Genomic DNA, 19,626 nt, shown 5'->3' on the forward strand with positions numbered 1-19,626 from the left:
GAGTGGCGTGGGACAACCGTGGATCGGCCGACAACAAATCCTACAGAAACAAGTGTACTAGGCTACGTTGAACATGTCCCCCATGAATCATGTAGCGCACCTCTTTGTGTTAATTGACAATTATTCAAACGTCCGACGGAACAGTTGATGTGTAGCGCTTATTTGATTAATTATCAGTCTTGCCCAGCTTGCTCTTATTTGAAGGCAGTATTTGCTGGCTATGACGAGATGAATCGGCATCACTACGAAACTCCAAACTATTTAATGACATCATTATGATATGATGTCAGAGACCATCCATTATCTCTCTGTGTTTTCTGAACGACAATAACGAAATATAACGTATTTCATAAATGTTTAAAGAAAAAAATATTAAAGACAAATACAAGCACGTTTTATAATACAACATATATACTTATTGAAAAATGTATGTAGGCTACTCTAATAAAACAGCTTTTTTTTTTTAGCACAAGTATTTTTAAAAGATCTCGGTGAATCAACAGCCTCTGGTGACCTCTGCATCTTCGTCCTTGCGCTCAGGAATCTCAGTCTGCAGCTTGCCTTTCGTAAAAGCCATCTCGCTCTGCCAGCTAGTGAATGTCACCGTGTGTAGGTTTGGTCTCAACATTGACCAAAGCAAGTGAAGAAAAGTATATTTTTCTAATGAAAATTAATAGGGGTGTGTGTGACCAGTGACCACTGCAAAAATGTTTAAAAGCAAGTTTCATTTGTAGAAAACCTCACCTGAGGAACAGGAGTTGGAGAAAAAAGAAGATTGGACGAGTAGTTCTTCTAGTTCCAGTAGTGAACTGTGAAGATTAGAGACCCCTTGTATGGACAAACGAGGTTGAGGTTGTGTGGAGTGGTTGACAACGTCACTTGATTGTTATTATTGAAATGACCCCAGAGCTAGTGTGCTGCATGTTTGCCCTGCATGTTTTCCTAGGAGTTTCTATTCGTTTTATTATTTTTGTTTGTTTTGTTACTGTGCTATACTATAAGGTATAGCTCAACTGCAGCTTTATTTGAACACATTATGCGTCAGTCTCTTATTAAGCACAACTTGATCATACTAAATTACAACTGACATGAAGGTACACTACACCAGTGTTCTTTAATTAAACTCAATGTCCCACAGGTTAGGGCATGCAACCTTTGATGAGCTAATTATATAAAGATACACTAGAAACAAAACCTGCTCCCCAGGACCATGATTGAGGAACACTTCATAACACACCCTGCAACACACCTCTCCATACTATCATTCCTTAGTAGACAGAGCCATTTCATTTGTCACCTGAAAATGACATGGGCTTGTCATTAGAACACAGAGAGAATGTAAGAAACATTTGGGAACCTTAATCGAGTAGAGCAACACAGATTTTTTTTATCAAAATGTATAATACTAAGATTAGGTATGGGTGGTGGGTAGAATGTTTTTCATTAGATAGGGGATTGTTCTTGAAAAGTTTGGGGAAAGATATGACCTCAGGAGAGCTTTCTAATCTTGACTGCATAAACATAGCCTACATCATATGCATCTACATCATGTACAATTCTGTGCAAAAGTCCATAAGAGAGCATTTTGATTTGCCAAAGCACCTCAAGACACTCTCTCTCCCTCATTCACTGTCATCGCTGTCAGAATACGCCCCAAGGAGGCTGAGAGATGATCCATTCTGTGTCGTCACTGGTTTAGCAACAACTGTTGCCACGGTAGCAGCGGTAGCTACTGCCTTTGAAGCTGCAACGTAAGAAATACCATGGTTAGAAAGACAAGACAGAACACATTAGGTTATCTAAAACTACTGTGACAGTGTGACACTAATGATTTAGTGAATAATACCCACTGTCTAAACTGTTTTTTTAGGCATCAATGCACTCACATGGGTTCACTGAGTGGTCGACTATGAGAAACGACATTTTGAGAAACCTATTGTAATCATCATATAATCTCCTGAATGAAAACAGAACCGGGTAAAGTAGGAGGTAGGATGTCTCACCTGGCTGTGAATTGGAACCTGCAGTGGGGCCTGTGAGACTAGTTTTGGGGATAGCTGCCGCTGGTTTCCTCCTCACCACCAGTGTTCCCAGGGCCCCTCCACCCCCCAGGGTTCCCACACTCCTCTCCCAGCTTTCTACTTTGGCCTTCTTCACTCCCACCACAGAGGGTCCCTATAGGGAAACAACAACCGAAGTCTCATCATACCCTACTCTAACGTTAATACAGGGATGCTCTGATCAATCAATGAAGTGGTTTAGCAGGCTAACAAAGTACACTCAACTAAGGATGTACACCCATGTTTGTGTATTGTTAGGCTTGGGGGACATTTCAATTTCAATCCAGGCATTTCAGGAAGAGGTTTGAATTTACAATTCAAAAATGGAAAGTGTTGTGGTAAAAAGCATGTCATTTTCTGTTAATTGAGAAACCATTGATACATAACCTTCCCATTTGCTATCATTGAAATTAAATACTTCCATAACTGACTAAATAGAAATTCCACTCTGTCGTGTATGTATGTGTGTGTTGTGAGTAAATCATACCAGTGTGTCTGTGGGTTTGGCTGTGGTCAGTATGTCTGTAGGTCTGTCTGTGCTGGGTCTCTTTAGGCTTGTGCTGCTGCTCTCCCTCTCCTGGTCAGAGTCAGAGTCGGAGTCCCTCAATCTCTTTACCAGAGCTCGGTCCAGCATCTCCCTGTAACACAGAGAAGTGATGTATTGTTTCAAAGCGAGTCTTTGGCCCAGATCCAGTTCAGCCTCTCTCATACTACTACTATGGTTTTCCTCACCACTTCTCTTTCATTTGATAACGCTGTTATCCTCGTTTCTCTCTCACTTACTTGGTCTCTCTCTCGTCCTCCTCTTTCTCCCGCTCCTTCTCTCTCTGCTCCAGCTCTTGGTACTTGCCCAGCATTCCCTCAAAGTCCACCGTGGCCTGTCGCTGGTTCAGCTCCTTCAGCTCCTGAAGATTCTCCATAACCTCCATCTCCATCTTAGAGTCCCGTGTACGGTTCTCCAACACCTGGTTGAGAATAGTCCTCATTGTTATTATCATCATCAGTCACATGTTATGGTCTGGATTCAGTTTAGCACCATAACCTCAGAGGGCCTTAATAACAGAATGGTATTAGGAAAAATATGTTCTCAGGTTACGGGTTATAGTGTACCTTCATGGGGTTGTTGAGTTCCTCCTCCTCCCTATCCCTCACAATCTTTTTCTCCTCTTCCTCAAGCAGCTTCTCTGCCTGGAAGTTCCGTGTGGCGCCGTGTTCCATGGCATAGTCTGTGTTCTCTGGATCCGTCTATAGATAAAACAACACACACAACCACACACAGTTAGGAACACAAACAGATGGAGCCTGCACAAACTATTCCAATTTTTCCCATTTCTCCATTTGTTCTGAATGTGTACACTTAATTAGTGCCCTAGGTGAACTGTGCAGTGAGACACTCACCTTAAATGTAATCTCAGCCAGGCAACGTGTGCACTTGATGTAGAAACGGAAGATGGGCAGTCCCATGTACAATTCATTCATGACTGTCTCCTTACGGGCATTGAACTTTTTCCCCTTGTAAATATACTCTCCACAAGTTTTACACCTGCAGAGAGAGAGAGAGAGAGAGAGAGAGAGAGAGAGAGAGAGAGAGAGAGAGAGAGAGAGAGAGAGAGAGAGAGAGAGAGAGAGAGAGAGCAGGGTTACAGAACATTGTGAAAGCTATTTACTGGACTGCGATTGCTGTATGTATGGACACATTAAGTGTAGAAGAAACCATTTGCGTTGACATACCTCATGTTGAATGGAGCCATCAATCTGACAACATACTGCCTGTCTTTAGGGAGTTTGAGCTTGGGGATCTTGGAGGGATCGAAGTCTGGAGGGTAGTATTTCTATGGAAGACAGAGCAGAGCAACGTCATTAGATATACAGTTGACTAGTTAGTAAGCTGTCATACAATCAAGCTGCGAGTGTAATTGACATATTATTTAATTGATTCCCAATGAGAGGGTAGTTCATATGACTGTGTTGGCTACTTTCCAGGCAGCATAAAACAAAAGTTATGATGACTATAAAAACATATTGAAACCACCTTAAATATCTTCTCACCAAGTTAAAATAGCTCTATGATTGGCCGACTACATGTAGGCTAATGTGATTATACCACAGATCACATGTATAACTATCTATTATACAGGAAAACGTATGGAAACTTAAACGGTTTCCACGGTTTTGTACTAACTACTGAAACAGCTGAGCTGCGGTACATGTGTGTTAAGAGGCTAGCTATGTAGCATAACATTAGCCAGCTTTATGCAAGCTGAAAAGTAGTATAAATTGTAGCTACTTACGTTCAAGACCTTTCTTTCAGACATTGTCGATTAGAGTGAAAACCCTGGTTAAAACGATCAAAACAACAACAAACAAACACTGACGAGAAGCTTAGCTGCAGAGCTCCTTGCTATGTCGTTGTTTGTATGGCGACGGCTTCCGGTTCTGTCTGATCTACTTCCGGTTTCTGCGTCTTTGGAATTTCTGTCGGGCGATTGCTGCCCCCTACAGGGTTGATGGTGCAAGCGAATTCAACATTTCGACACTTCCAAAATGCCTCAGAATGGCACAATGTGTCATCCCTAGGGCGGATCCCCATTAATCATTTTCAATTGTATAATTGTAGAAATAAATACAAATACACAGGCGTGCACGCACACACACAGGCACGCACGCACACACACACACACACACACACACACACACACAAACACACACACACACACACACACACACACACACACACATTCTCTTGTAAAGGAAAACATGTAAGCTTATATGCATACACATGAACACACCACTGTTAGTTGCTAGTGTTGATTGATTTGTTTCACCCGGGTGGCACTTCACAGGCAGGATCAATAAGTTAGCCAGCTAAGTCTAGGAGATGAACGCATGTATGAGTCAAAAGCAGAGAAATGGGCATGTCTGGGCAATGTTCCTGAGGTGAAAGGACAGATGTCATGTTTTATTGATGTGGGTCTCAAATGAGAGGGTTGTGTAAAAGAGGACTCTTCCTCTATTTCCCCCATCTGACTCACAGGCAGCATCACGTGTCTCTGCGTGTCTTGCAGACATTTCTGCTTGGATATTAGACCACCACCTCAAGCTAAACCGTAACAAGACTGAACTACTCTTCCTCCCTGGGAAAGCCTGCCCTCTCCAAGACTTATCCACCTCACTAGAGAACTGACTTCCTCCTAGACAGCCAAGAACGTTGGGGTGATCCTTGACAACCACTTATCCTGTGCAGTGAACATCACAGCAATAGCACACTCCTGCAGATTCTTCCTCTACAACACTAGAAGGATAAGTCCATTCCTCACCCGAGAAGCAGCACAACTCTTGGTCAAGACACTGGTCATCTTTCACCATGACTACTACAACGCACTCCTGACCGGGCTCCCCACCTCCGCCATCAAACCTCTGCAGCTCATCCAGAATGCTGCTGCCGGTCTGGTGTTTAATCTCCCCAAATTTCTCCACGTCACCCCTCTCCTTCGCACCCTTCACTGGCTCCCGATAGCAGCTCGCATCAGATTCAAGACCCTGGTGCTCGCCTACTGTGCGACAAAGGGAACAGCCCCTTCCTACCTGTAAGCAATGGTCAGCCCTCAACCACCTGCCCGTTTACTACACTCCATCCCCTGTACAGTTTCTCTAAAAAAAAAAAAAAAAAAAATCTTCATTCTTCTAGTATTATGACTGCCAATGGCCCCTGGCCATAGCATACTTGTTCTTGTGATGACTGATGGTTAGATGACTTCACTTACTTAGACAAATGTATTTGTTGTAAGTCACTTTGGAGAAAGGTGTCTGCTAAATGCCAAAAAATAATGTAATGTAAATGACATGTGTGAAGGCAGTGACCTTCACATCCTCAATGGTGAGCCAGAAATTATGACAGTGTGGATGTGGGATTTTTAAACAATGAGGACAACCTCTGTTTTATCAAAGTTGAGTTTTAAAAAGCTGAAGTGCATCCAGTTTGTTATACTTTATACTATAAGCAGTGGTTGAGTGTGTTCAGTGGAGGTGAGCTGTCAGGTTTGATGCAGATGTAGATTTGAGTGCTGTTTGCATAGAGGTGGTAGCTGAGACCAAGGATAATGCGGCCAAGGGGGAGCATTTAGCTGCAAAACAGCAGGGGGCCCAAGACAGAGCCTTATGGGACACGTTGGAGACCAGTGGATGGAGGTGACTGAACATTGTTAATGGTGACAAACTGTTGTCGGTTGGTGAGGTATGATTCAAACCAGGATAGGGTCAGGGTCTGGTCACCATGTCCACAGGCATTAGCCTGGGACAAATGAGAGGTTAGGTACATGTGTTAGGTACACACACACACACACACACACACACACGCGCGCGCACACACACACACACACACACACACACACACACACACACACACACACACACACACACACACACACACATATAGAGGTTATGCAGCAGGAAATTGGATCCTGATTATAGATGGGTGTCAACAAGGCAGGGTTAACAAGGGCTCTGATCTCAGGTAATTGGACAGGAGTGGAAAGAAAAAAGCTTCAGGGTGTTGGAGCATTATGTTGCTCGGATTCAAATGATCCCACTGTTTTTCTTTCTTTCTTTTCTTTTAAAATGTTATGTGATCCTATACATTTCTCTTAATGCTGACATTTGAATGTTTAAATTATAGTGCATAATGAGTCAGGTAAGAAAGTTTCAATATGAGCAAGATATCCTGCCAACCCAAGTGCAACCAACACATTTGTTGCATGTAAATCACCATCAGCATGTATTAAACAAGTGGCAAGAGGATACAACATTACACAACATATACATGTACAACATATCTTCCCACCCCATTGGATAAGATCCAATTTGTTGGAATGTAATAGAAATCCATACACTTTGAAATTCTGCATTTCCTGATGGTATGTATTTTTCTTTATGTTGAATAGAATCGGAGGGATCTATGTGTGTATTATCATGACTCATAGGTGAGTCAGATGAGAGATGTCTTACTCATGTTCTCATGCAAAAACATGTGAAATTACATATACTGACGTGTACTGAGTCTGACTGATATTTAATGAATTATATATTTATGACTATTATTAAGATTCCCAAGAGGCGCTATTAAATCAAACCTGCGAGTTACGATTAACAGAAGTTCTTTGCACAGAGATAGCCTATGTGTTAATTATATGGTTCTATATAGGCATACCTTCCTTTTCAAGAAGAATGCATGTTTAGTTTAATCTTCTCCTTCATTTCATGTGCGATTAACACATTTGAAACGTTGCGTGAACTTCCCATGGGCATGTAATCAGTTCGGTTGAGTCTTGTTGCTCATGACAGAGTTTCCATTAATATTTCAGTAGCTGATGTCAACAGCATCTATAAAGTGAGACCTCCGTTCTCTCCCTGACCAACACAGCCCTCCTAACCCGACCGGCCTTCATCACTGGTAGCCCGCTGAGTTCCGCTGCAACCCGACGACCGTTTCAGCACCATGGCCAGCGGCAGCGCGCTGCTCCTCGCCGCAACTTGTTGCGCATACCTCTGTCTCACCAACGGGGAAGAGTCGTTGGAGACTCGCGCTCTGGACTTCTCAATGAAGAACCAGCAAGAGAAGGATCTGGTGAGGGTTTGACTTTGATTTTGAGAGTGTGTGTGTGTGTGTGTGTGTGTGTGTGTGTGTGTGTGTGTGTGTGTGTCTATCTTGACACAGCTATTGAGATAATGTTTTTGAGTGAGTAAACAAAAAAAGCAATTTCTTTACCCATTTCCTTTAGATTGACGCGTTACAAGAAGTCCTTGAGAAACTGAAAAACAAACAGTTGCCGTCATCAGAAAAGAAACTGGGCTGGCTTCCGTCGGTAAGTATACGATTGGGTCTATAGACAAGATATTAACGTTTTGTCACTGCTTCAAATTTGAAAAAAGAAAGGTATTTTTTGGAAGCAAAGTATATGGTGTATGTGTGTTAGGGTTAGGTGTGTGTGTGTGTGTGTGTGTGTGTGTGTGTGTGTGTGTGTGTGTGTGTGTGTGTGTGTGTGTGTGTGTGTGTGGTGTGTTTGTGTGTGTGCGCGCGGGTGTGTAATGCGATGATGAACGTACAGCTTTCAAAAACAACTAGTCCAATATTTCTCCCAGAAATTCAACAATGCTTTACTGTGTTTTTGACGCAATCATTGACGATTTTACTATGATGCCTCCCACTCCTCCTCCTTATCATCATAAATGAGTCAATATGTTGTTTGTTTTCAGTGTGATGCCGGCGAGCAGTGCGCCGTGCGTAAAGGCGCGCGCATTGGGACGCTGTGTGGGTGCCCCCGCGGGACGGCATGCAACTTCTACATCCTCAAGTGTTTGTGAGGAGAGCAACCAGGAGAGGAGGGGAAACGAAATAAAATAGAGAGAAAATGGTGAAGGTTGGGGATGGGTGGAGGGAGCTGACGCTGTGTCCAGATGGGTTAAAGTTATTTGTTTTACTGACATCAATGCGTTCTGCAGTCCTCTCTATTTTGACCAAATCAAGTTCAATGCCACCAATAAATTACTTATTTATAAGACCGTTGTCTTTGTCATTGTCATTCTTACCTTTTGAAATCCTAATATGCCACACTGTCGATCCGGTGTGTGTGTGCGTGTGTGTGTGTGTGTGTGTGTGTGTGTGTGTGTGTGTGTGTGTGTGTGTGTGTACGTGTATGTGCGTGCGTGTACGCGTGTAGGTGCTGTATGTGGAGATATCATAGACATAACATGTGAGTGAGCAGAGTGTCGATTTCATTCAACAATCTTGCTATTTCACTATCACCATATACAATCGGAGTTTTCTCTCTCTCTCTCATCATGTAACCCTATAATATAAAGAGCGGCTCGGGCTCAATCACATTCCAGGAGTGGTTTCCGCCCCTTCGCAACAGCCCTCTATCTGCTATTCCGATGACATCATATAAGCAAGCATCCCAATATGGCGTCCAGTCGGGTGAGTGAGAGGGAGACGCAGCGGGAGCAGAGCCATTCTGCGGCCACACACCCCGACTGCGATCACAAATATTCCCTCCTCATCATCATCGGACAGATCAGTGTCTCGAATCAGGCGGAACATGTCGCTCGGGAGATCGAGAGAGGTAGGCTACTAGCCTGCCTACACACCGACGTTATTACAACACTGGGGCTCTCACATTCTAAGAGCTGATCCTGGACCAGCAGCATCTGTAGTGTAGCTACACTCCGAATTTAGGCGATTCACCACAGTAAATCAGAATTGTATAAATATTTTTAATTTCTTGGTCCGCAGTGTTGTTGTTGTTGTTGTATCGTGATGGATGCAATGTAATGCATGACAAATAGTAACATGCAGTCCACATTGGGTCAGGCTTATTGCTAATGAAAATGAACAAGTAGAGGAAGAGAGAGAGAATATTATTGTAAAGACTGAAGTGGGCGATATTACATTTATTATGAATGCTCTCTGTCATGTTGTGAAATGATCTACAGTATGTGCACTGTTGAGTGATTGTCAATTTGTCACATTAACTACCAGGTAGGGAGCTATAAGAGGTGGAGTGAATAACACCCTATGACTGAGGCTAGGCATTCTGTCTGTCTGTCTGTCTGTCTCTGTCTGTCTGTCTGTCTGTCTGTCTGTCTGTCTGTCTGTCTGTCTGTCTGTCTGTCTGTCTGTCTGTCTGTCAGTCAGTCATTCTGTCTTTCAGATTTCTCAAGCCCCCTCCAGGTGTTTGTAGGTACTTAGTTTCAGTGGTGTGTATCTTTGACTGTGTTATGTCTTTCTAGGTGTGTGTTCATGGGATGTGGACCTGACATCATGTAACCTGGACCTCCATCTCCGAGAGTTCCTCAAACATCACTCTAACTCCATCTCAAAAAAGGGCACAGGTGAGCTGTGTGCGTGTGTGTGTGTGTGTCTCTCCCCTGGCTCTTTGACCCTGTTTTGTATTGAGATTGCTGGTTGCCATGGTGACCTGCTAGGTCTAGGATTCAGGAAGGAAGGAAGGAAGGAAAGGAAAAGGTGGAGCGGCTTTAAGCTAATTGTTAAATAGGGGCGGACCTTAGGATTGCGAACAATAGAGCAACTCAGTAGTTGTAAGCTCTCTCTCTCTACCCCTCTGGTGTGTGCGTGTGTGTGTGTGTGTGTGTGTGTGTGTGTGTGTGTGTGTGTGTACACTCAGGGGACTCTGGCTACTCTGGGGGACAGGGGAACCAAGCAGCCAAAAAACAACACCATTATACAGCTGACTACTGAAGACCAGGCTGCTATCGCTCTCGGAGAGCAATTCAGGAGGACTTTTTTTTATTTTTTATCTATTGGATTAGATGAATGAATTCGAATGCATTTTGGAATTTGAATGTGTTCCAATTCTAGGTTGATATCCTCCTGTGATAGAGAGAGAGAGAGAGAGAGAGAGAGAGAGAGAGAGACTTATGTTACATGCTGAATGGATGCTGGGAGAGAATCTCTGTCTCTAATGGCTTCTATAGACATTCATCCAACTAGCCTTTGATGCTGTAGATTGGATTTCCACCCCAGATGGGCGACGCTTGGCAAACCAGTCTCAATCAAGCCCTCTGAGTCAGCGTTTCCACTCTTTTCCCTCTCTTTCATCGGAAAGGTAATCAATGGGCTGAGCACTCAAATGGCTTTTCTCTCTTGTTTGTTTTGAGGTTCCTCCGGTCTTCCCAAGCTTTATGTGTAGTACACACAGACAGACATGGAGAGAAATGGAGAAAGTGATTGTATATATACACTCCACCTTCCACTGGTTTGCTTTCATTTGTGTAATTGTTTCCCACCTCCTAAACAGCCACTTTCTCCATTTCTCTCCATGTCTGTCTGTGTGTCTGTCTGTGTGTCTGTCTGTCTGTCTGTCTCCCCCTCTCTCTCTCTCCTCCCTTTCTCTCACTCTGTTCTCTCTCTCTCTGCCCCTCCCCCTTTCTCTGCTCCCCTCCCTCTCGCTCCCTCGTCTCTCCTTTTAGGTCAGAAGTGTCTATGGTATAGTTCAGGAGTGTTTGATACTCAGGTGTTGATCAGATCATCTCAGGAGCGTGTCTACTCTGAGGTGAGGGTCTATGGGGCCTCCTACACCATCCAGTCATTGTACACTGACACTACACTACAGTACACTACACTTAACATAGTGCTGTTGGTTTTCAAATGCCATAATTTGTTGTTTTGCAAAATGGTGTCAGTTGTTCACTGCTGACCCAGCTACTACTACTGTAATTATTTTTATTTTAATTTTATAATTTTTTACAGTATATGGCCAATGTATGCAAAAGGTTGCTTTGAGTGATAGGTGCACTTCACTAATGATTGACACTCTCTCCTGATCAGTACTGATCTCTGTCCTGATCTCTCTCCTGGTAGGTGTGTGGGTTGCTAACGAGCCCATCGGGAAAAAAGCTTCTTGTCCTGGCTGGGCAGAGTTTGGAGGGGAGTGGAGACCTGCTGCTGGACAAAGGCCTGTTCTCCCCACATCACCTCACACACATACTCACAGAGCAGGTAAAACAAATACACGTATGCACACACACACACACACACACACACACACACACACACACACACACTTCATATGTCTGGGCACATTATTAACTATACTCTTATCTTCCGTTTCCCAGTTGGTAGATCAACAGAACGCCACTGTCCCAACATCCAAACCCAGCCTAACCCTGAGCTGCCCAAACACAGGCCAGTGGAGACCCCTCCTGGAGAACCAGCCTCTCCAGACCTCCCTGACTCTCTACATCAACCCCCCGACAGTGCGCCCTGTCATGGACACCCTGGGGGAGCTCACCTCCCTCCTCTCTAACTCCCTCTCCCCCTTGTCCCCCTTCGACCTGCTCCCACCCCCTGGTACCGTGGGCTTCCTGAAGCTCTCCCGACCCTGCTGCTATGTGTTCCCTGCCGGTCGAGGAGACTGTGCCTTCTTTGCCGTAAACGGGTTCACAATGTTGGTGGACGGAGGGTCGGAATCCCAGTCCTGTTTCTGGAAGCTGGTCCGGCACCTGGACCGGGTGGATGCGGTTCTGCTGACCCATGCTGGCACAGAGAACCTCCCTGGGGTCAATGCCCTACTGGCCAGGAAAGTTGCCGAGCTGGACATGGGTTTAGAGGTCAAAGGTAATGATCATGATAATCACCATGGGGATTATATTGATGAGGTATAGTGGTGTTATGTAATTCTCTTTTTTGCTTGCTCCCTCTATCTCTCTCTCTCTCACTCTCTCACTCTAGATGACTTGGCTAAGAGGCTGATCTCTCCAGAATTGGGGGTGGTGTTCTTCAACGCCCCCATCAGGCTACTGATGGAACTACAGCCATGTAAGCCTAGAATGAAAGATCAGTCAGCCATGTAATAAAAATTGCATGCAAATTGAAATTGCCCCTAATCTTTCTTAGGACATGAGTGTCTCATCCTTCTTCATCTCATTCCAGGCTCTGATAGCGTCTTGAGGAGCAGAGACCAGGCAGCTCAGACTGTACAGCTCTTAAAGAAGTTGAATGTATTGCCACAGCCTCTGTTCCGGCCGCGGGGAGCCTCCATCGAGCCCCTCACCCTGTTCCAGAAGATGGGTGTGGGACGACTGGAGCTGTATGTCCTCAACCCAACCAAACAGAGCCAGGACTACCAGCCTCTCATGCAGGACTGGCCTGATGCCTCCACAACCCAGACCCAAACCCAGACGCAGACCCAGTCTCTCCCATCCAGCCTCCCTGCGACGTCCCTGACGTCGGTATGTGCCTTGCTGGTGTGGCTACCAGCCTGCCCCCAGGAGAAAGTGGTCAGGGTGTTGTTCCCAGGTGCCACCCCACAGGGGAAGCTCCTGGATGGGCTGGAACGGCTGAATGGTCTGGCCTTCCTCCAGAAACCCACGGTGACTGCTGAGGACTTGAAGGGGTGGGGGGAGGAAGAGGGGGGACCCAGGCAAACAGAGAGCCAGGACAGTGGGAGGTCTGTGGGGAAGGAGACAGCAACCAAGTCTGGGAGTGGGCGAGAGAGAGGGAGCATAGAGGAGGGAAAAAAGGAGGGAACGGTAAAGGAGAAGAGTAAAATGATAAATGGGAATGGGCAGAGAGAGGAAGGGAAGAAAGAGGGGGATAAAATCAGACTGAGGGAGGTAGGTGTGAAGCAGAGAGCAGTGGCCCCAGACAAGGCTTCCGCAAAGAAAGGACAGAGGGATGTGAAAAAGGAAGAGAGGATGATATCAACTGGAAAGAGAGAGGAGAATGGACCGAAGAGAAAAGAACCAGTGAAAAAGGAGTTGCTCCTTTCGAAACCAAAGAATGGAAATAAAAGCCAGGCCAAAAAGGGGGTTAAAAATGATGTCAAAACCGGGGGTAAGAGAACAAGCAAACAATCGGGGAAGGAGATCAAGACGGAGGCTAACTTAGATGCTAAGAAGTCCAATGGACGCACAGGGCCTCTAAAGAACCACTCAGCTAACACTAACACAGGTTCTGTGACTGAAAGTGTAACGACAGTGACAACTGATAAGGAGGAAAGGAATCCAATGGTGGATAAAGAGTCAGAGGAGAATCCCAGTGGATCCAAGATGTCCACTCCTGAGGACATGACGGCTGAGTTTCTCAGGCTCAGACAGGAAACTGAGAGAGAGGAGACACAGGAAGTGTTGCTAGCTGAAGACGAGAAGAGTGGTGAGGCGAGAAAGGAAGGGAGTGATAGAGGTGAAGGTAAAGAGATGGACAGTGTCTCCCCAGAGATAACAGAGTGTGGAAAGGCAGCCCAGGGAACAGAAGATGGGGATGGAGAGAGGGATGAGGATGGAGCGAGAACTATGACTAGGGAAAGGGCTGATGTAGAAGTTGGGGCTGAGACTGGAGACCAGGATGAAACCCTGGATGGCCAAGAGACACTCTTCTATAATGACACCCCAGACCACCCAGTCAAAGCTGTAGGGTTCCCCTCTCCTTTGACAAAGACCGCCAAGAGTGAGAGAAGCGTCCACTTGGACCTGACCCCTACAGAGTACACCCTCCTGGATGGAGCTCAGCTTAGGGAGAGCCCCTCCTCTCGGCCCACCCCAGAAGACCAGTGTCCACCCAGTGCTGAAGAGGAGACTGTGGAGTCGGCCTCCCCCCAGTCTCGGGCCAACAGTGCAGGCCACACACCCTATGGCTTGTCCCCAGATGACGTGTGGGTCTGTAGGGAAAAGGTCAACAGCAAGATCGCCGGCTTGGGAACAACAGATAACCAGCCACTGGGGTCATACAGGCAGTGCGAGGGGCAGTCGTGTGGCCCCAAAAGCACCCTGGAGAGCCACAGCCACACATCCGCCTCCAGAGATAAACATTTGAGTTTCCTCTCCCTGGGTCCCTTGAAGGAGGGGCTTCCTGATGTCTCTCCCTCGGTCACCACTACCACAACTCACTCACTGCCAGCTGAGGTCGGCTCCCCCCAGTCTACCGAAGTGGATGAGTCTCTGTCCATGTCCTTTGAGCAGGGCCCAATGACTGCGAGCCAGAGGGAGGGGGAGAACTCTGATCATCAGTCCAATTCCAACGGGAACCATTTTGTGGACTCAGACTTCAGAGTGGGGATGACGTTGTCTCTGAAGAAGCCTCATAGGGCACTAGTGGTGGAGGGCTCAGAGATGGGGCACCCACCAGGTCCCAACACCCTTCATTTTGAGTCGCCACCTCATGATGTGGACCTATGCCTGGTCTCGCCCTGCGAGTTCAAACATTTCAAACCTCCGGGCTCTAGCCCTCAGGAGCTTCAGCTATTGGCTAACCCACTATCATCTGGGTCAGTCAAAGCCAGTCTCCACGACCTATCGGATGACAGCGACCATTCCCAGGAAGTGGATGGTCGCCACGTCAGCAAAAACAGGGACACCTCAGCCAGCGAATCGAATGCCCACCCTGGCACGGAGGACTGCCCCTCCACGACAGCAGACGGAGCTCTGGACTCTGATGATGAGGAGTCCTGTAGCGACCAGGCAAATTCTCTCCATGACCCTCTAACCCACCACACACTCCCTCAAGACCCACCCCCTGCCCCTCTGAAGGATGCCCCCCCTCTGCCCCCCCAGCCTGGCTCCTGCATGCCCATACCTCACCCTGACGCTGAGGCTCATGGGAAGGGTTCAAAGGCTACTGGGATACGAGTGAAGAAGATGCAGGGGGTGAGTTTCATGTTCAAGTTCATTTCATTCACATCAATAATGTGAATATATATATAAAACAGTAAAAACTAGGGCATTGATAGTTTTACAATTAAAGAATCTATACAATAAATAACAAATAGTGTATCATGTCATGTTGGGATCATGTCAATAGTGTTAAGTTCTTCTTGCCCTGACAGGCATCAGAGGTGTCACAGAGACCAGGCTCGGCTGGTGGTCCCACCCAGACAGGGAGACCCAGGATGGGGGGTCAGAGTGGAGCCACCAGGGGGGTGAGAAGTAGCACCAGCCTGGATACCCACTCGGCCCCTCGGACCTTCTCCTCCAGCCTTAAGACAGGTTTAGCCAAGTCCTCATCCTCCACAGGTAACTGTTGAAGTAGTTATAATGCTGAATCTGATGTAATAACCAATAATACATTGTATTAGCGACACTTAATGTGAAATGTTGCCCCTCTCTCTCATAGGTGATGTAACAATACTGGACTTATCTGTAAATAACACTGCTTTGGAGACACTTGGGCTATGAACCGTCTCCATTTATACGTTGTCTTAGCAACACTTCCTGTGTCCATCTTTCTGATAGGTGGGAAGGCTGGTTCTGTTGGTGATGTCAGTGTGTATGTGGACCTGGCCTACCTCCCCTCTGACCCCGCCTCCCCTACAGTCGATGTGGAGTTCTTCAGGCGCATTCGCTCTGCCTGTTACATCATCAGTGGGGACAGCCCAAAGAGGGAGGGGCATATGAGGCGTATGCTCGATGCATTGTTGGAGGGAAAGGCTACCTGGTCTGACGCAGTGCAGGTTAGAGACAAACTACACACACAGACACACATACACAAACCACATACACCACACACCACACACACACACACACACACACACACACACACAATGTTTAGTTCAGTTCAGTTCGACACACAGCCACAGAACTGATCACCCATATTGTCACCAAACGACAAAAACATTCAGATAATTTTGTAGTCTGGGTGCCTATCAATTTCTGCTTTACCCAACTCCTTTGTCTTCATCGTCACCTCTCTCATCCCTCTCTCTTCACGCTCTCACGGCCTCTCCTCCTCCCTGCTCTCCCTATCTCCCTCTAGGTGACAGTCATTCCTACCTATGAGTCTGCAGCGATGCAGGAGTGGTATCAGCAGACCCTGGACAGACAGGGGGAGCTCGACATCAGTGTGCTGGGCTCCAACAGCACCGTAGCTATGCAAGATGAAACCTTCCCTGCTTGCAAGATAGAGTTCTGAGAGAGAGAGAGAGAGAGAGAGAGAGAGAGAGAGAGAGAGAGAGAGAGAGAGAGAGAGAGAGAGAGAGAGAGAGAGAGAGAGAGAAGAGAGAGGCACCTCGTTTTGAAATGCTCAGTGTTTGATGTTAAAGTTGTATGCAGAAGTGAGTGTTCAGAGGGAGATTTATTTTATTTTGTTGTATTGTATATTTCACTCACAGTATATATATTACTAGAATTATGTCCTATATTTAAGTGATGGTTATGATTGTAAAACTGATTATACTTTCAACAACAGGGGTAATTGGTGATAATTGCTTTGCCAATGTGCTTCTCTGTCTCATTTACTTACATCATATCTGTATAAATATGACTCATGTACAGTCATATTTAATTCACAGCAGGCTTATGACTGTCAAACATCAATGAGCTGAATGTTTATTAATTGGGCACATCAATAGTAATGTTGATTATCTAGCTTCTCTGATATCTTGCTTGCAATTGATTGTAGAGGTGCCTAAATGTGTCTTATTTAGCCAAACGCAACAGCATGTTCTGCCCACCAATGTCTCTCCTATCATCTCTCCCGAAAGAGTCTCTAAAGAGTGTTGTGTGTATTGTGTCTAATATGGCATGTGTACTGTACATTACTGCTTGTAGTCTGGTTTTGTGTGCTATTGTTTTTGCCTTTCAACACAGCGGTGGTCATACCATGCACACCCGAGAGCATGATTGAACCTCTAGATGGAACATTCAGATAGAACACAGTTCTGTTTTCTATGTAGAAGTTTCCCCCTACACACAGATCTAGAATCAGCTGATCTCCTTTCACAACCTTAGTGTAGTTAGAATCTGATATGAGAGTTTAACCTTCCTCAATACATAATACATTAAATGGAAAGCACAGAAACTGATGTTAGATTAGCTTTTAGGGACAACTTCATATATCTCATCATGATCTCTGTGGCCCTCAACACTGTGCATCGTCAACTGTTTATATCCCCAAAGCAACAGGCCTCACGTCAGGTCTCCTGTTCGACTTATAATGGATACGGTTGGGAGTTTGGGTATAGGAGAGGAACCCAGATCAGTAGTCATGGGACTACTCATAGTAAAGTAGTAACTGGGGCCCATATGTAGTAGCCAAACGAACTGTGCTTATGATCTCATGTGCCATGCATGTATGTTTCATTCATGATATTCATGAGGAGAGGCAGCCTATAGAGAACACTGAGAATGCTATAGGGAGACTGTAATGGAGTAAGCTGAGACATATAGATGCATCAGTTCCAGGATGAGTAGCCTAAGGGAAAATGCAACATTTCACTTTTCAGTATCTCTATGTATTGTTTGTATGACACTTTCATTGTGTTTTGGGGGTTAATGAAATAAATAAACATGTGCATCACTTGGCTGTGTGTATGTTTGCCATGGGTAGTAGAAGAGTAGTATCCCATGTGGTTTACGTATAGGGTTAGCCACTCTGCAGATTAGGCTCTTTAGAGATGAGGTTCAAGAAATAAAGTCCAGGCCCAGCAAAGTCCGAAGACGCAGCTTCAGAGTTCCCCTTTTATTGGGGAGGGAAAACATGTCAGGTCACAAACAGTTCAAACAGGTTGTGTGGTTGGGCCTGTGGTGGTCTTGTGGTGGGGGTACAAGGCACCAGACAATAGCCCTCGCTATCTCCTTGCACCTACACGTATCTTGCAAAACATGTTTGGCTCTGTGTCCGGCTTTTGTCCCCACCCCAACAATTTACTCAGTAACAATGGCCCTATCAAATGTCCTTTAATCAATATAAGCAGTATATATCATGTGAGCGCAATCAAGGCATGCAATATTCCTCTGAACAGTGTCTTTTTTATAACACCCACCTATAGACTGTGTGTGTGTGTGTGTGTGTTTGTCATGGATAGTAGGTTACTTACTGAAGCAGGGTTAAGATACTTGGCATGTATGCAAGCACACTATCACAAACATAGAATTGTTATTACAAAATTAGAAAAAAAGAAATGTAGCTAATGATTCTTTATTCATGTAAAACTGTACATTGAAACAAGGAAAACAAGTACAGTAGTAATTCTGCAGTAGGACAGGCAAAGCATTAGTCATACAATATGCAGGGGAACATCCTTTGCATAAGCAGCAACGGTCCAACTCAACATTTTGTCTTTGGTTGTATTTAGCCATTTAGCACACCGTCCCAAACATAAAACAGCTTGATGGAATGTATCTCAGCATAAAGAAAACAGAAAAGCTTTGGAGAACTTGGGTGAAGCTAATGTGGAAGTAAATGAATGAATATAATCACTTCTTATTATTTGTATGTACTACCTCACTAATTACTCTCCCCTTCCATGACTAAGGTGAATACTATGTTGACCTCAGCTATTGTAACTCATGGAGCAGGGCCTCTCTGTCTGTGGAGCAGTGCCCGGTGGAATACGGTGAGAAAGTAACTCATCCTTGAAACTGTCCTTGAGCAGCTGCACCCTTATCTGAATTATGGTTTGTGTCCTGCCATTAAGTGTGCTGTTGGAATTGAGACCGGCTGAGAGAATCACATCACTCTGCAGGCCATTGTCTCTGCGCTGATGGATTTGTCTCTCCTCATTGCAATGTGTTATTTAAAGAAGTTTGCTTCATCACACTATTGAACCCATGTGAAGACTGACATTCATTCTTCCACACTAACAACTAACAAAACTCCAGGTAGAAGTTGCCTTTTAGATACAGATCTATAATCATCTTATCCACCAAGCTTAACCTCAACTGTAAAAAATGGGTTACGGTTAGAACATTTTAAACTGAACTTAGATCAGTGTTTAGAGGCAACTTCATCCTTCACGTACAGATATATATATATATAAACATATATACAGTATATATAAACAAAATATATAAACATAGCAGATAACTACATTTTACTAGAGATAAGTTGGTAAAGATAAAGAGGTTGTTTTTTAATCTTTATTTTCTGGTTGACAGAGAGCATGAAGAGGAACTTGATTGTCTAGTTTGTCACTAATAATGAAATACTGTTCTTTCTAACCACAACACCTAACCTGAACCTTCTAACCTAAACCTTACCTTAACCCTCAATTCAGAACGAATAAGCCTTTGTATTTGTATCTACACTGATGATGTGACAAGTTGTAATTTTGTGTGC

The 19,626-nt window shown here is 45.1% G+C and overlaps 3 protein-coding genes across 3 annotated transcripts; 2 read left to right on the forward strand and 1 right to left on the reverse strand.

Annotated features, from left to right (window-relative positions):
• Positions 1-1,049: 1,049 nt before the first annotated feature.
• yju2 (YJU2 splicing factor homolog) lies at positions 1,050-4,480 on the reverse strand. Its single transcript, XM_080550597.1, has 8 exons — positions 4,352-4,480; positions 3,792-3,892; positions 3,459-3,603; positions 3,171-3,305; positions 2,844-3,025; positions 2,548-2,698; positions 2,004-2,175; positions 1,050-1,744 (listed from the first exon to the last, which is right to left on the reverse strand). Exons 1-8 carry the CDS (start codon positions 4,373-4,375, stop codon positions 1,623-1,625), a joined length of 1,032 nt encoding a protein of 343 aa, XP_080406723.1. The 5' UTR covers positions 4,376-4,480; the 3' UTR covers positions 1,050-1,622.
• Positions 4,481-7,554: 3,074 nt separating this feature from the next.
• On the forward strand, positions 7,555-8,420 carry LOC308160211 (cocaine- and amphetamine-regulated transcript protein-like; the record flags this gene model as incomplete). The annotated part of the gene is made up of 3 exons (XM_080534117.1): positions 7,555-7,683; positions 7,838-7,921; positions 8,313-8,420. 3 exons carry the CDS (start codon positions 7,555-7,557, stop codon positions 8,418-8,420), a joined length of 321 nt encoding a protein of 106 aa, XP_080390243.1.
• A 598-nt stretch (positions 8,421-9,018) lies between these two features.
• LOC308149841 (microtubule-associated protein 1S-like) lies at positions 9,019-16,479 on the forward strand (the record flags this gene model as incomplete). The annotated part of the gene is made up of 10 exons (XM_080522727.1): positions 9,019-9,178; positions 9,846-9,947; positions 11,046-11,128; positions 11,437-11,574; positions 11,691-12,192; positions 12,307-12,393; positions 12,508-15,218; positions 15,398-15,584; positions 15,804-16,021; positions 16,324-16,479. The coding sequence occupies 10 exons, from the start codon at positions 9,019-9,021 to the stop codon at positions 16,477-16,479; spliced, it is 4,344 nt and encodes a 1,447-aa protein (XP_080378853.1).
• Between the last annotated feature and the right edge of the window lie 3,147 nt (positions 16,480-19,626).

Source organism: Nansenia antarctica, assembly GCF_963989245.1.
Source record: "Nansenia antarctica genome assembly, chromosome: 1".
Classification (NCBI taxonomy): domain Eukaryota; kingdom Metazoa; phylum Chordata; class Actinopteri; order Argentiniformes; family Microstomatidae; genus Nansenia; species Nansenia antarctica.

Coding starts and splice junctions, on each gene's coding strand:
- yju2 (XM_080550597.1), bottom strand. CDS start 4,375: ATGTCTGAAAGAAAGGTCTTGAAC. Junction 3,604..3,791: donor ATGGCTCCATTCAACATGAG/GTATGTCAACGC, acceptor CTCTCTCTGCAG/GTGTAAAACTTGTGGAGAGT. Junction 3,026..3,170: donor AACTCAACAACCCCATGAAG/GTACACTATAAC, acceptor ATTCTCAACCAG/GTGTTGGAGAACCGTACACG.